Source organism: Strongylocentrotus purpuratus, unplaced genomic scaffold, assembly GCF_000002235.5.
Source record: "Strongylocentrotus purpuratus isolate Spur 01 unplaced genomic scaffold, Spur_5.0 spur5_scaffold_8, whole genome shotgun sequence".
NCBI classification, from domain to species: domain Eukaryota; kingdom Metazoa; phylum Echinodermata; class Echinoidea; order Camarodonta; family Strongylocentrotidae; genus Strongylocentrotus; species Strongylocentrotus purpuratus.
The window spans coordinates 17,010,964-17,028,374 of NW_022145614.1; the positions used below are offsets into that span (position 1 = coordinate 17,010,964).

General features: G+C 36.3%; 1 protein-coding gene and 1 long non-coding RNA gene across 4 annotated transcripts in view; one reads left to right on the forward strand and one right to left on the reverse strand.

The window, feature by feature from the left end:
• LOC100891493 (amine oxidase [flavin-containing] B) overlaps nucleotides 1–17,411 on the forward strand; it is a 42,112-nt gene that overhangs the window by 11,824 nt on the left and 12,877 nt on the right. Inside the window, exons 4-9 of the mRNA XM_030975202.1 lie at nucleotides 11,508–11,645; nucleotides 12,590–12,694; nucleotides 13,036–13,231; nucleotides 14,413–14,450; nucleotides 14,935–14,998; nucleotides 16,068–16,156. Coding sequence (XP_030831062.1) covers nucleotides 11,508–11,645; nucleotides 12,590–12,694; nucleotides 13,036–13,231; nucleotides 14,413–14,450; nucleotides 14,935–14,998; nucleotides 16,068–16,156 — 630 coding nt within the window. The remainder of the gene's footprint in view (nucleotides 1–11,507; nucleotides 11,646–12,589; nucleotides 12,695–13,035; nucleotides 13,232–14,412; nucleotides 14,451–14,934; nucleotides 14,999–16,067; nucleotides 16,157–17,411) is intronic.
• Nucleotides 859–6,545, reverse strand: LOC105441593. 3 transcript variants are annotated; one of them, XR_972088.2, is made up of 7 exons: nucleotides 6,084–6,545; nucleotides 5,052–5,162; nucleotides 3,947–4,140; nucleotides 3,548–3,788; nucleotides 2,702–3,023; nucleotides 1,680–1,925; nucleotides 859–1,210 (listed from the first exon to the last, which is right to left on the reverse strand). It is a non-coding gene; the product is annotated as an uncharacterized LOC105441593 (long non-coding RNA). The 3 variants fall into 3 exon arrangements; XR_004062222.1 differs by having other exon boundaries at nucleotides 6,010–6,545; XR_004062221.1 differs by lacking the exon at nucleotides 3,947–4,140.

Consider the following 17,411-nt stretch of genomic DNA (forward strand, 5'->3'; position numbering starts at 1 on the left):
TGTGTTCTAAAAGATTTTTTACACTATTTCCTTGAATAATATTTTGTAACTTTAAAATGAACCTTCAGCTGTAACTTGTCATCAACATATTCTTACAGCCTATGAGAACTTTGAAGATTCCTGGAAACATAGTATCCAGTGAAACCTGCTCACCATCCACCCTCCGAAAAAGATCGTCCATCATTGATAATGTCAGGCAAGAGGTTTCGGGAGGGAGAGAGGCAGCTGATGCCCAGCAGCAACACGAGATAGCTGGGAATATCTTGGGCCCACAACCACTCCACATACCTTCAAGGGACATAATGGAGCTGAAAAGCTTTTTCAGCTTGAGTTGGAGAAAGCTTAGGCGATTGAAGAGGTGCGTTGAACAATCTTTGTTATGGACATTCATGTAAGAGGGTACTCAGATTTGGTTTAGACGGAGATCTGCAGACTTCATACCCATACCTAAGTTGATGGGGCATTTTGGCAGGAAAGGGTAATAATAACAACAATAATAACAATAACAATCTGCTCTACATTTGCATCACATGATACGTCTCTATAGACTTTGAAAGTACTTATGTTATTACCCCTGCTTTAGCTCCAGGAGCCTTTATACAGATCTCATCATTCAAGGAATGAATCCTACAAGGTTTGAACCCCAGACCTTGTGGTTCAAAGTCCCTTGACTTATCCACTTATCCACAACACCTCTACAGGTTACCCATTAAAGGGGTTTCATTTTTCTGTAAAGACCACTTTTGCATCTCGAATGATATTTTCAAGCAAGAATATCATTCTTAACAATGACGTTACACATGTTTTGGGGGCTTTCTGGCACAAAACATTACCCCATACTTAGGTTTTTCTTACAAAAAAGTGACCCTTTAGAGTTACACCTCATAAGATGAGTACCCCAACCCCAGGAATTACACCTCATTTCTAGCTCAAGTAATTAGATACAATAAAAATACATTACAATACCTAATATATTTCTTAACAGCTGGCTAAAGGATCGTAGAATCTCAACAGGTAATGAGAAGGAGGTGAGGAAACTGCAAGACCATGCCATCAAGGATAACATCACCGGGGAGTGGTTGCCTCTTCAACAGGGTTCAAGCGACACCGCAATAGAAATCAAGGAGACCCCAGTAGTCGCAGTTAACAGCCTCAGTGCCCTTGTCCAAGACTTGCTAGAGGAGTATGATCAGTGAGTTCATGTCTCTACCTGTGATAATGTAAAGAAAACCATTAAAGCAAAACATTAACATGACAAAAGAAAAAAGATATTTTAAATATCATTAACAACTGATTACTACATGCACCAATTTAAAAATTAAATGATAGGCCTGATTTCACAAGAGAGGTACCATAGAGGGGGTTTAAACCCTCTCCTAGGTTTTTTTAAGCACACTAAAATAAGAGCGCATGGTCCATCAGCATACTTAAAGAAATATATGATTTGTTCAGAAGAAACCCAGGAGGTGGTTTAAACCAGGAGGGGGTTTAAACCTCCTTTGTGAATTTGGGCCATAGTGTTTCTGATATTGATATCTATTCCCTATCCTCAGAAGCATTTTGATTTTATTCTGGTAAGATAATTTTATTAATTTAACCCATTTAAATCAAATTAAATATCCCTTTGAATAATGCAATAATGTCCTTTTTCTACATATCTACAGACTTGGAGAGCTCACCTGGCATGAGGACCACATCCCTGAAGGCGAAATCTGGCTGAAAGTGGGAGGAGACAAAGGGGGAGGAACATTCAAAATGATGATACAGGTGGCCAACGTTAACAGACCCAATAGCCTCCACAACACCCGAGTCATCATGTTGTTCCCTGGCTCCGACTCTACCTTCAACCTCGATGTCTCTCTGGAGACTATCAGATGTCAGATTGCTGACTTGGAGTCCATGTCATGGAGGTGTGATTTCTAATTCTGTTGAATAAAATGTTAATATTTATACAAAATAAAAAGATAACCTATAAAATTTCAATAATAATAATACATGAGATTTATATAGCGATTTATATAATGAGTAAGATTTCTAATGGGGATGTAGTTACTTTGTATGTGAATTTTTATTGTGTCTATCTCATATTTTGTCTTTACAGAGGGAAAACCATGAAAGTCTTCGCCTTCGGTGACTACGAATATTTGACCCGCATGTATGGACTCACTGGCCCCAATGGTAAGCCTTGCTTTAATAAACATTATATATACATAACTTTGATTAAAAATAGTAATTAAAAAAAAAAAATCATATCTCTGACTTAATTGTTTCCCCATTTTTTTTCTTCACCAGGCCGTCATTGCTGTCTCTACTGTGAGATGCCTAAGAAAGACTTCGCTGACCCACCAATGACTGTCCCCCGTCAGCGAAGCCTGCAGACCCTCAAAGAATCCCTCAGCCATTTCAAAACCTGTGGCATCCCAAAGGAGTCTGTTAACGTGATCAGAGACCCATTCTTTGATATTCCAATAAATAGGGTAAGATATTTAAGAAAAAAATTGATTTCAATAGCCAAATTCTTAATCAGTAGCCAAGATATACCCCTACCAGGGGTGGGGTGGGTACTTAATTGGATCTGTATCTTACCACAGACATTCATGCTTACCAGGTTTTAGCTACTTTAAACCGTTCAGGAAGACAAACATTTAGAATATTTAGAAGTTTCATGTGCAATGATGGCAATGAAAATTGTTGTTAATACCTCTGATATTATAAGCCCTTTTCTCCTATTTATCAGGTCTGTCCTCCTGGGCTCCACATCTCCCTAGGGGTCTTCCTGAAGCACTTCAATTCACTCTGCCAAGCATGTCACACCCTGGACCTAAAGATTGGCCACTCCTTGGCAAGAACTCCTACAGACCAACTAGAAGCAAAGGAGGCCTTCAAACAGCAGCTGAAGAAGCTGAATCTCCAGACCAGAGTGAAGCTAGCTGAGGAAGAAGTTCACGACCTCATGGAACAGCACATGATGGTTGCACTACTTTACCCGGAAGCTGAACCACCCACCCTCATCCTGGAAATGGCTGAAGAGAAGAAGAGAGAGAAAGCTAAACTGGTTAGTATCTTGATGTCACACCAGCAGTATTGTAAATATGAGTTGCATACGTTTTAATCCTAAATCATGCATAGATGTACCAAATGCATTTTGAACTAAAATTGATATAAAATTAAACATATTAAATCTCTTTTTTTTTGTAGGAGAAGGAAATAGGCAAAATACCCGAAATGCTAGCTCACTCTGGACCAACTAATGTTGGTCTAGAAGAAGCACTACAGCAGTTGAGAGTGAGCAGACAGGCGTACCATGGTCGTTCATTTGTGGGGAACCATGTACATAAATGTTTACAGGTGAGTAGAGTTTATCATAAAAAGTAAGAAAATTCCTGAAATACACAACTATATTTTCACAAGTCATAGTAATTCAAATTGTCTTTCTTTTGATTAATACAAGAAAATATAAATTCTTTACGCTGCACCTTGCCTAATGTCCACTATATTCTAATAGTAAATGTCACTATCCTTTAACTTAGAATCTTTCTTTGTGTACCTTGCTCCAACAGCCCGAGAACACTGATGTTATCACTGCTACAATAGCAAAGACGGTACAGTCACTCTGCCCCAACGACCAGGACCTCATCCAGGAGGCAGAACAGATAGCCACCAAATACAACACGTTGCTGAAGCTGTTTGGGGCATGCCACCGAGGTATCAACACCGGTACATTCCTGGACGACTCAGTCATCGACAAGCTGGGTAAGAGTCCAAGAAATCATGATCATATAGGTCAGCTGCAAAACATAAAAATGATATGCAAGTAATTTTCATTTGAAATAAATAAAGAGTGACAGGGCAAGAAAGTATCAAATGAAACTGAAATGCAAAAATAATTTACTAGAAAATAACATTTACAGATCTCTATTTTTATTTTTTTCTATTGTTTATTTACCAACAGACAGAGACATCAAAGAGTACATGTCGTTCTACCGTCAGAACTTCCCCACAGAGAGTGTGACCCCCAAACAGCATCTGTTGCAGTTTCATGTCATCCCCTGGTTCAGAGACTGGGGAGCAAGCCTTGGGATGATGGGTGAGCAAGGAGGTGAATCGGTTCACTGCCAGCTCAACAACATTTCAAGAGATCTAAGGGGATACAATGATGATCTCAAACTCAACATACAATGTGTAAAAAATCAGTGGATCCTAAGCAGCCCTTCAAACTACAATAAATTCAGTTAAATGCACTCCAAATACCCCTTAATTTCAGAGTAGAGCAATGCACACTGGATTCTATGTATACATAGTTTGTGGGGTCTTTTTTTATTTTTATTCATTTTATTTTATTTTATTTTTTATTTGCAATCTAAGAATAATTAAACTTAGAATTAAATGAAAGTGTTTGTAGCATTTTTCTTAAAATTTTGATTCAAATGGCTTTACTGAAGTAGGTCACCTTTTTAATTTCTGTAATAAACATGCAGTAGAGAATTATGTTGAGGCTTTTATCAAACATAGTCTGATAAAGTCATGATTGGAGTCTGCAATATCAGATACCAGATACCAGTATCCATTACAGTAGAGATTCATGTACTACTGCCAGTGTGTAGGATTTAGGATCAGTAGACAAATCCCCAAACTTATCATTATCATTAGTATCATTATTATTATCATTATAATAATCATTAACTGTCATTATTATTATTTGTATCAATACAATTTAATCAGGCTATAGACATTTGTTTATGAAAAAGATCAGAAACATTTACGTCTGGTCACAAAGAATGTACCAATATTCATGTCTGGATAACTTGTGCACATTATTTGCATTACCGGGTAGACTTCAGCAAGTTTGGTTGATATTGAGAAGTGTGAGAGAATACAAGAATAAATACATCAACCATGACAGAAAACAATGGCTGGAATAAGATCTGTGATGTTAATTGTCTTTGTTAATGCAGATTTCTATATATGATGTGTGATCATAGGGAGGTAATAACTGACAAGCTATTAGGAATCACTTCTTGGGAGAAAATAAATATAAAATAACAACATACCTGTACCGTACATGCATTTCCATTGGAGATCCTTGCTCAAGTCCTGTAGCTCTAATCCCGTCAAGGCTTTACTGTAGCAGATGTCTTGGCACTTGGACCTCTACTCAGTATCTGTAATATACCAGGCGCGTAGCCAGGGGGGGGGGGGGGCAGTTGGGGAGAGAGAGAGAGAGAGAGAGAGAGGAGAGAAAAAAAGTAAGAGGACATCCGTAGGAAGAAAAAGCAGACAAAGAAACAATTTTGAAATTCAGTCAAGGATTAAGGGTTGAAAACGGTACAATGAATCATCATCTTTCTCTAATAATTTACAAGGAGGGGGAACCCCCCCCCCCTCTGATGCCCCCGCCCCCCAAGATGAAATCCTATGCTGGTGAATAGACCTTATATATAATACAACGTAATAATCATAGGTCCAACGCTAGTAGGGTCTACTTACTAGCAGTAATAAATTAAATACTTATTATTAATAGGCCTATATTATAACGATAACAATGAATAACATTTCTAGTTAAATAGTCTACAGACTTTGGTTATAGAGCCTTTAGAGGCCCTAGATTAGGCTAGAATGTCATGAAAATACTACAATAGATCTAAGTCTAGGTTAATTCTATTCGACTAATTATTTTATGTTAACAAAATAATTGAAGTGCCTTGTTCAAAATATACCACGATCAAGTCAAAAGTGTGATTCAGCAACACTAGTTTCGTGTACGTGACTGTGTATATACGCGTACCCCCGACCACGTTGTCTCAGTCATCGAAGTGGGACTGGGAGTCTGCGCCTACGCAAACGGCGGTGGAGCGTACACCGCACCGCTGTGATTGCAACATGTGCGGCTTTTGGCAAACAGCACATTGTATTTTACAGTAAGTTCGAAAGGCAAACATACTTTGATCAAGATCACATTAAAATCAGACACTCTCAAACATTCATTTCCATTCAAATTACGACCTTTACCGACTGCAATGCTTGAATGGTGACGTCATGATCAGGCGAAGGCAATTTTCCAACCAAAAATGTTTAATATTTACCTAAAAGTAGCACCAAATCAAGGAGAAGTCCAGTTGTTCAAAAAAAGGTAGGATGATAAAAATTGAAATCGACGACAAGTTTAGGTCCTCGTTCCCCACTATGCAAAAGCTCAAAGTGGTAAAAATTATGTTTTTTTTTTAAAACACATATTTTTGGAAGGTTCAAAAATTTAAATATTATTCAACAATTTTTATGCAAAATAAGGTATCTAATCAAAGAGGTACTATTAAAAAAATAGGTGCGATTGGTAATGATTGTTACTATATAAATGGAAACATGAATATGCATTTCAGGATTATGTTTTTGGTTAACGTCTGGTTTAGTCATTTTTGATTGGGTATGTTGACAAACATGTGACAACTTTTGTTTACATTTTTCCTCGGTTCGCGCTGATTTGACCTACTTTGGGGATGACGTCATAAGACGCAATGGACGCGCACATTACGCGAGCGTACAGTAACATACGTGATGCATGCATGTCAAATTTAATTTAAAGGTTCTATGTCCCATTTGCAGGCCAAAAAAATGAAAAAGTTAAATTCCAACTGCATTTGAAAGATAATACTAATTTAGAACTTCCCTAAAAAAGGTGGGGCTTGAAAATGTCTTCAAGTGGGAAAATAACGACTATTAGTTGTCAAATCGACTTTAGGGCTATAGAGCCCAAAAGTAATAGTCTTGATTTTCAGACAATTGTACCGAATGGTCATACGTTTTATGCTGCGCAAAGATTCAATCAGTTTAATCTTGGCCATCACAAGAAGTGGGTTATTGTTGTAGACAAATGCTCATGTACCCTTTACAACTCTGTTCATGTATGTTATTACCAAAGAAGAAAAAAAGCCAGTCAGTCACTCAATAGTGTCTGACAGTGAAGTCTAGCAAGTAAACGGGTTTCCTTGCATAATTTAAATATTCATAATTCCTGCAAAGTTCTACAGCATTTGAGGTTGGCTGCAAAAGGGACATAGTACCTTTAATGCTGTTACATGTGATTCATCCTTGTACCCTGTAACCATCAATCTTTATTGATTTGTGAATTGTGCTTGTTCATCTGGAATCGATGAAATTACTGTGAGATTCACAGCTCAAGGTCATGGTGAATGTCAAAAGATGCTGGCTGTAATAACACCAATGTCCCGGGGAGATGCACACTTGTGTAAACAGCTAGAAGTCATTACATGCATCTTGAAAATTGAATAGGAATATATATATTTTTGTCACAGGAACTGCTATAGGAATGGATGATTGTCATTTGAGATTCATTGGGTGTGTGGTATATTTTCACTGTCTCTGATTGTCTGTTTTTTTTCTCTTTCTCTGATTGTCTGTTTTTTTTCTCTTTCTCTCTCTCTCTCTTTCTCTCTCTTATGCATGTACAATTGTTTATACAGTGCGTCCCAGAAAGAAAAAAAAAGAGAATTATTGATCAATGTTTTATCATAACTTAATCACAATTATGATAAATAAATGATAAATAATTATTTGTAAAGCTTAGATCCTCCTCTTTCATTTGATGCATATTTCATGCATGAGTGATTAAAGAGAAGATTGAGTTCTGGGAAGAGGTGAAAAATAATTTGTGAACTTTATCATTCTTATTATGCAAGTGTGGAAGAACATCAGATAAGACATGTTCCCTGAAAAGCATGGCTCTTCAAATGCCTTCATATTCTAAATATGTCATGTAACATCGTAAAATTCGGGGGTAGGTTTTTTACGCCACGTGTTCGTGTAGTCCCATATACATCTTTCTGTGTACAGTGTTTGTAACTTTACCAAGACTTGGCCAAATTTATTATCATTTTGATGATTCCAGAACCTTGCAATACACGCAAATTCTTATATGCTAGATGATCAACCTTTTCTGGTCGATTCCACACCGTTTCTTTCACAGTGCAATCGCATGACCAGAACTCAACTTCATCTTTAAAAACAATCAGAAGAAAGGGTACCAAAAAGTCATTTGGCGAACAGTATCTGAATTTCAAAGAGAAAATCACATTTCTAGAAAGTTCATCTTCTGCCCTTTCATATGACATCTCAATCAGGAAAAATGAGCCAGGAATAATAAGGTTCTGTTTATTTGAGTATGCTTGCATTTCCATAATTTTCACAAATTCCTTTTCACTGGCTGCCTGCCGTAACAAAAAACAGAGTTGACAAAAGACTTAACTCTGGTTCGTTGACGATAGTCATTCATGAAGTCTTTTGTGTTCTCTGTTTTTTTTTTATCTGATTTTTTTAGTACAGAGTACATGGGAGGGAGCTCGCAAGCTACATCATAGAGTTGCCAATTTTTTGTTTAATTAATCTCAACTTCAAGTTTTTTTAAAAACCACACAGTACTACTTGTGGCTATATATACTTGCTCCCTCTATATAGAAAACTTCCCAATCGGTGCCTGTTGGTCCCCCATAATCCTCTTTTTTTAATGTTAATTGAGAGCTAAGTTAATGAGATATCCACCTGTCAGTGACCTCGCTGGGTTGTCTAATCCCTTCTGCTAGTTCAGCCGGTCTTAAATGTTCCTCTCATTTTGCTATTAAATCTTCGTATTAGGGTGGACTTCCCCTTTAAGCAAGAAAAAACATCATGCCAGTTTTCAAAAACAACAGCGTAAAAGCATCCACCAACAAGCTGTTGATGGACTGGTTCACCATTTTGTTCACTTTTTTACATTTTCCATCTTTGATTGGCCATAATATTCCTTCCTACATGGATCTTCTTCAGCTAAAAAAAACATCCCTGGAACTTGCTGGAAGTGATTGCACATGTATACATTTAATGTACACTGTGGGTGACCCAGTTCGGAAAATTGATTTTCTCTGTCTCTCATTGTGTTAAATTTTTAGCCAACAGTCTTTTAACGACAATAATGTTATCCCTTTTTCTTGTTATTAAAAAGAGTTAAATATTGTCATAAAAATACACCAACACCGACTAGGGCCATCCGATATAAAGCTTACATGAAAAGTAATTAAATGCATGAACAGTAGATTTGAATAACACATGAATGCAGCAGAATATTTACTACCACATTGATAAGGCATAAACAAAAAGTCACTGTTCAAATCAAATATTGAATCAGTCTCGTGATGTCCATGGTGCTATGATTTCTGCCAGGAATAATCATTAGGATAAATTTACAGGTCAAAGTACAAGTACAATGTACTTGAATGTGTCTTTTCCTTGTGTGTTTCCAGCTCATTAGCTATATATCCAGAACTTTGGATTGGATTGGAACCAAGCAAATATCTGTAATCTTTAAAGGGGACTGACTAGAAGGAGGGGGGGGGGGACCAATCCCTTCAAAAGATAATTTGTGTACAGCTTCATGTAGTACAAGGCTGTATTTCACAAACAAATGTAGCTTTATTCATACAACTAATAAATTTATATCCATCCATTTTTAATCCAACCCATTAACAAAAATCATTTTCATCTTCATGAACAATTTTGAATTTTCAGGGTAGATCTACGGCATAAAATCAACCCAAAATTTATGAAGGTCAAGATAATATCCAACAAAAACAAATCTCCAAGTGAAATACTAAAAAGAAGTTCTTTCTTGATAACTGCCAACTGTACACATTTTCCTTCAGATTTATTAAGAGAAAAAATGTGCACAAATTAGACACATTCAATGCAACTTGAAATATATCTTTATCTTTTACAAAAACCTACCAATAATCAAATAGTTTGATACTGCCAGTATGAACTGCTTCCTGACCTGCATGTACAGTACATGTACGTCTATGTACGTTTGCTTTACACAATAGAAAAGTCAGGCCTGATAATTACCCGATTTAAATCGGTTTCTCGATTTTTACAGATTTTTCCCTGATTTTTTTCTTCTACCCTATTTTTTATTATTTTTGTTTTTTTAATTTTTTTTATTAGATTTTTTTTTCTTTCCAATTTTATCCCAATTTTTCCAGATTTTTCCAGATTTTCCCCTTATTTTCTCTATTCTTCCCTATTTTTCCCAATTTTTTTACTAAAAAGGGGGGAATGTTGTTCGATGGCATTTTTTCCTGCATATTCTCTTCTTCTTCTTTTTTTTACTCAAGGGGGCGTGGTAGAGGGGAAAAAAAAACCTATTTTTATTTAGTGCTCACTATCACCCCTGAAAAGTGTGCACTAAATATTGGGTAAGGGAAATATATTAGTTACATGTTGTAGTTGCCTATTAGGTTGTTCTCATCAGGAGTACATAATTATGATGCCCTGCATTTTATATAAAGTGCACCTGTCCATGAAGCTATTATCTGTGGAGTGTGACATGCACAAAAAGTACCAGTATAAGAATTAGGTGGTTATTAAAGTGCTCTTGACTATGACACTACAGTAGGCCTGTCTTCATCAGCTCAAGTTTGCCAAATAACCCGCTATTTTCGGATTCGGGATATTATCCCTAAACTCGAAATCGTCTTCACCAGACCGATACGCTCATCACAAACTAGATTGGACGGTGCGCAAATTAGCCTGCTATTTCCCAAATAGCCGGATATTTTGGAAACAATTAAGACCAAGATTTCTCAGGATATTTTCTTGACCAAATATTCCCCTAATTGCAACTGCGGGCTGATGGAGGCGCAAATTAACTGGCTAATTTGCAAATGGGACTGTTAAAATAGCAGGATTTTGGCAAACTCGAGCTAATGAGGACAGGCCTACTGTGAAGGTCAATAACCACAGATGATTGATTGGTCAGACTTGGCACTCTGCACTAATCTTAGATTTTGGTGGAGAGGAAGAATGAATGGATTACCCCGATGGGTCTCTCTGTGTTAACAATGTCCACCGTACCTCCCTGCAAATTTCCAATCCCAGTTAAAATGTTACGAATCTGGCCGGTTCTTCATATTATATTCCCTAAAATTGATTCAAGCCGCCGAAGATAGCGTTATTGAAAACAATCTCATATAACGTTCACCAGCCCAGTATGGCGTCCTAATTTAATGATCACAGTCAATTTTTAATACTCTCCCAAATTCCTGTCTTCAACCCTGGACAAAACAATGTATCTGTCCCTTGCTCTATTTAAACACTGCCATTTCTAAATGGTCTGGCTACATGTAAGGCACTTGCTCTGAGGAGATTTTTGTTTGTTTGAGGATTGTTTTACTTTGACCCGACTGCAAAGAAATCCTGTATATGCTTGTTTGTATTAAAGCAACCATATATACATGTATATATATATCAAAGATAACACTTTTTCTAACATTATTCTTTGGCAATATACAAACCCGAGCAAATGTCGCTGGAGTAAAGGTTTTTTCACCCTCGGTACTGAAATACTTTTGAATATTTGTTTGCAGTAATTGTCTAAAATTCAAATATATTTGTTGTCATTCTAAGGTGAATGTGGATGAAATACAATGTATATCTGTTTATATTTTTCTTCTTGACATTATTAGGACAAGGCCATAGACTACACGGATATAGGCGGGGCTTACATGGGACCAACTCAGGATCGCGTCTACAGACTATCTCAAGAATTGGGTGTGGACAACTTCCGTTGCTTTGATGAAGGCACAGCCATTGCATACAACCGGGTAAAGAGGAGATCATATGCATTACTACATGTATCATTGTTAGAGCCATCAAGTTTGAAGAACGTATTTAAATAAACAGTTTAGCAAATGATTTTTAGCATAAAGAATTACATGATATACATGTATTTCTAGACAAAATATGATTTCTGGTTGATTTCTGCAAAATGTTTTCACAGAGATGAGCCATTTATACCCATAACGATATCAATTACTGTATATCAGTCATAAAGGGATATCCCTGATAGGTACATCAATAGCCTTTTATCACGATGGTCCTTGCTACTTCACTTTAAATTATGGTTGTGAATACATCTGTACCCCTGTGATTGGCCAATAGCAAGATAAAACTAGAAGTCTGTAGATTTCCATAGTCCTTAATAAAAATCCAAACATGAATTAACATATCTCACTTATTTTAACGAATTGAGTTGGTAGACAGTCATACACTGTATATTCATGATTATGTTTGCTGTTGGGAAACCACAAGCAAACCCGCCCAAATGTGCAGTAGTAGCAGTTTGCCTTTTCTGCATGAAGTGACAATCCTGATCAGTTCTACTGGGAACTGAATACACGGGTTTTATTACAGTTTTTTTCACAGAAAATTGAAGAAAGGCAGTATTTTGAGTCAGAAAGCTTCAATTCCAGTTCACATTTGGCTTTAGGCGGTCCGCAGTAAATTTAAAACAATGAGTGGCAATCATTATTCAGCGCATATTCAACATTCTCATAGTCACAGTGAAGGCATGGGTCCACATGATGAAAAGCTAATAAAGTGGTGGCTCTGCAAAGAACACATGTATGATACTAATCCAATCGATGAGAGTAGAAATCAGAGTATGGGAAATCTTTCCCTAGCATGCTCTTAAACTGAAGTTTTCCTTTTTTTTTAACAGTATCTCTGTATGTTGACATGTATTTGTCATTTTTTAATGAAAAAACAGGGTAGATGGCGCACGTTGACAGGTCTATATCCTGACACATGGAACCCCTTCGTTAACATGGACCTCAACCATTTCTGGCACTTAGTTGATGAGATGGGGAATAAGGTAAGAATTGGTTCTCACATTACAACCTTCTCAGTCCCACCAACCCATCTACAAGTTGGTAGTGATGGGTATGAGGTCTTTATACATGGAATTGGTTTATACACGTAGAATGAAACATGTTCAGAATGATCAAACATATCCCCTGGAGTTTTAAACTTGAATGAGTACAGCAAAGGACAATACCACTGAGGACACATTTCCCCAAAGGCAATTTTCTTCAAGGACAACTACATGTAACTGTTAACAACTATCGTTGATATAAGTCGAATCTATGATAATAGTGAATCCCAGATGATCGAATCTTTAATTAGCTTTTTACTCTATACTTGTAATCTGTTCAGATTCCAATGGATCATCCTTGGGACTTTCCTGAAGCGGAGGAATGGGATAGTATGACGGTCAAGGAATGGGCCGAGAAGACATTCTGGTTTCAACTGACCAGAGACTTCATCGCTGTCCAGAGTGCTCTTGGGTTCTGTGCTGAGGATAAGGACATGTCTCTCCTGTACTTCCTCTGGTATATCAAAGGAGGCTGTGGTAAGTTTGCTTGGGTGAGCTGGATTGAACTAGATTGATCTAGATTGAACCGGATTGAACTGGATTGAACTGGATTGGGCTAGAGTGAATCTTACTTTATTCTTGTAGGTAATAGCATACAGGTACATGTAATAGCTTGATAAAATAGATATGAAGTAGAATAGTTCAAGCTGGATTGAATCTGATCTATTTTGGGGGCATTAGCTTAGTGAACCGGATTGAACTAGATTATACTGATTTAAAGGTAAAGACCAGTTCTGGTCATGCAATTGCATTGTGAAAGAAACGTTGTGGAATCGATCAGAAAAAATTGATCATCTAGCATATATATATCAATCAGTAGGCAGTTTCCCAGCAAAATTTGTATCATCACGTATTAGTCAAAACATATTCTTTCATATGATTGCTAATAAGAGCTTCCATTTCATTTTTTGAGAGGGGGGCATTTCCAAAACTGGTCTTTACCTTTAAAGAGAAGGTTGAGTGCTGGGAAGAGGTGAAAAATAATTTGTGAGCATTATCATTCTTATACATGTAATGCAAGTGTGGAAGAACATCAGATAAGACATGTTCCCTGAAAAGCATGGCTCTTCAAATGCCTTCATATTCTAAATATGTCATGTAACATCGTAAAAATCCTACCCGGATTTTTATGCCACGTGTTCATGTAGTCCCATATACATCTTTCTGTGTACAGTGTTTGTAACTTTACCAAGACTTGGCCAAATTTCTTATCATTTTGATGATTCCAGAACCTTGCAATACACACACATTCTTATATGCTAGATGATCAACCTTTTCTGGTCAATTCCACACCGTTTCTTTCACAATGCAATCGCATTACCAGAACTCGACTTCTTCTTTAAGCTTTAAGCTTGCTTAGGTAATTTAACTGATTTATTCTCCTAGATGTGTTAGCTTGTTTAACAAGGCTATAATCACTGCCTTGTGCTGAACTGTACAATACTAATTAGTTTACATTCGATTGAATGAAAGTCTATTGCCTTGGATCTAGTTGGTTTAGGGCTGAACATTCTGAATGATGCTGAATGAAATTTGCTGAAAATGCTTTTGGAATATCTTCCTTTGGGCTTCTGCATACATTATTTGTTACTTTGTCATTGACGAACTATTACTCCTTCCCCTTTTTATTTACTTTTATCCATTTCAATTGTCAACAGGTTATTTGAGATTTTCAGCAACAGAGAATGGTGCTCAGGTATGTGTACCGGTATATCTATAAAAAGTAAAACTGATGAGACAAGTAGAGAGTTAGTTCCTTCTTCACAATCAGTATTAAAACAATTGTTAAATAAATAATTTTCAATGTTGCATCACTCTTCGGTAACTTCATAAGTGTTTACACATTGTGTGTTAATCTATATACCTCTATCCGTTTAACTCTCTGAACTAGGCTTGTAGCTATAGAAAAAACTGATTAGATATGTTTTCTTTTTCATTCTTTTAATATAGTGTCATATGTTAGTGCTGTAAAATAACGTAGGAGATTTCAAACATTGCCAAGCAGGAATTAAATTTACAATCATTTAAAAGTTTTGATTTGATGACCTATTCGACCTATTGATGCTATGCCATTTTAGCAGTGTCACAAGCAAAATCCTGAATATTTGCTCTACCATCTCTAAAGTATTCGAGCCACTCAGAAATAGTAACAAAGATTTTGTATGTTTATTTCTTTCCAGGAGAGGAAGTTTGTTGGAGGCAGTCACAGAATCAGTCTCACAATGGCAGAACGGCTCGGTGAAGGTAAGGATGAGAGAGTTCTCATTAGGCCTGTCCTCATCAGCTCGAGTTTGCCACATAACCCGCTATTTTCAGACTCGGGATATTATCCGAAGCTCAACATTGCGTCTTCACCAGACCGATACGCTCATCACGAACTAGCTCGGACGGGCGCAAATTAGCCCGCTATTTCCCAAATAGCGGGATATTTTGGAAAGAAGACCAAGACTTCTCAGAATATTTTCTCGACCAAATATCCTGCTAATTTCAACCGCGGGCTGATGAAGAATAATTTGTGATCGGGATAGTTAAAATAGCAGGTTATTTGGCAAACTCGAGCTGGTGAAGACAGGTCTATAGTTGAGTGGTTTACCGTACTCATTACTGCAGATGCAAAGGTCGCGGATCCAAGACCGATGAGGCACTAGCGTCCTTTTGCAAGATTATTAATCTACACTTGCCACTCTCCACCCAGATGTAAAACTGGTACCTGGTAGGAAAGAATTGAGTGAATACTTTGAGCTACACATGTAAATGATCCAGTTCTAGATGTATTGAACAATATGCTTTAATGTTATATAAGTTATCGGCTACAACTTACATTTTCAGATTACTTCTCAGTTGCTTACCATCCCTTTCAAACCGGCAGGGAAAATGATGTAGAATCCAATAATAACAGAGTATGAACTCAAGAAGAGCACTATTAAGTATATACAGAACAATCATTCTCCACCATTGAATTTCCACTCAGATGATTTATTCAAATATTACATTTTTTTCCTTTTTCTTAAATATTGTATTTATTATAAATTGTAAAATGTTAATACTATGGCAAGTAATTGCATATATGTTATGTTACAAATCCTAGATTACTGTAGCATTATGATATTTTGTTCATTGATTTTCCCAAAATCTGTCTGTATTGTTTTATGAACTTATACTGCATGGCATGAGTTTTATGAATAAATGATTAAAAAAAATCAACTTAGCGTAAACAAAAGACACAGATTGAAATAACTTAATGTTACTGTACATGTATATTTGACTTTGTTGATATGACTTTATTCAATCAGTGATTTTTTTATTTTTGTAGAACGAGTCTTGTTGAGTAAACCAGTGGCTCATATAGCCCAGGACGCAGAGTGTGTAACAGTTACTACGGCAACAGGCGATATCTACAAGGTGATTATCATTTATACATGTGATGTATATATGGTATAAATAATTGACTTGACTTGTTTCTGCAGTAAGCCAGCTCATAGATACAATCTGCGCTTGGATGGATAAATGTTATCTGTACCAAAATTGTGAAATCCATCGAGAGGAGTAATGGATTCATGCTCATGAAAGTTGTGTAATCGTTATTCATATGTTCACTAAGTGATGGTACATTCTTTGATACACAGGTGAAAGTATTATTCTCAAGAGGGCAAACAATAGGTATTCATGAAGCACCTCTAGTCACTTTGGCATTAATTATTTTAAAATGTGCAAAGTGGGATGTCTCCATGTGCAAAAGATCTATGGAAATTTGGGGACATTTTTACCATATCCTATCTATGAACTGGTGTATTTAGGCAGTTTTTTAAAGTAATATTCATCATATACAATATGAAAGTCAGCAAAATGTAGACTGTATGATTATGTATCAAGTCTTTGTAATTTCACAAATATTCCAGAGTTGTAATAAATGATGAAATTTTCAGAACCTTTCATTTCCTGAGTAATGTTAATTTTTAAGAATTTAAAGAACATTAAACTTGAAGATAATCATCAAAAGTAGAAGAAATGGTTTGACTAGTCATCAAATGCTCATTTATTAATATACATTTTTATTTTCTTGAAAATGTTTTTGCTTTATCTAGAATTCCTAATAATCATCAGCTCATAAGTACATCCAAAATGTTGAGATGCAATGAATTTCTTTTACTTTGGAACTTAGCTTTTGAAATTGCAGGCAATGTAATTTCATATTTCATTAATAATGATAATAATAATATTCAGTTCTTGTATAGCGCATAATACGTTATGAAATAACATCTCTATGCGCTTCCAAAGACCTTTGGAAATTATTACCCTAGCTTTAACTCCGACAGCTGTTATCAGCGCACAGTGCATTTTCATTATTAATATACATTTTATTTTCTTCAAAATGTTTTCGCTTTATCTAGAATTCCTCATAATCCTCAGCTTATATAAGTACATGAATTTCTTTCATTTTGGAACTTAGCTTTTGAATTTGCTGGTAATCCCATTATATATTTCATTCTGTTTGGGGACCTTGCTCTAACAAGCCCAGCTTCTATAGGTCTCCTCTTTCTTTCATGTTCAGAACATGATCTTACAGAAGTGACTTTTTATAGAATTTCTTTAGTTAATAACAAGAGTTGTATGTTGAATATTACTATTGCACTTCAAATTATGTTAGTTATTCCTG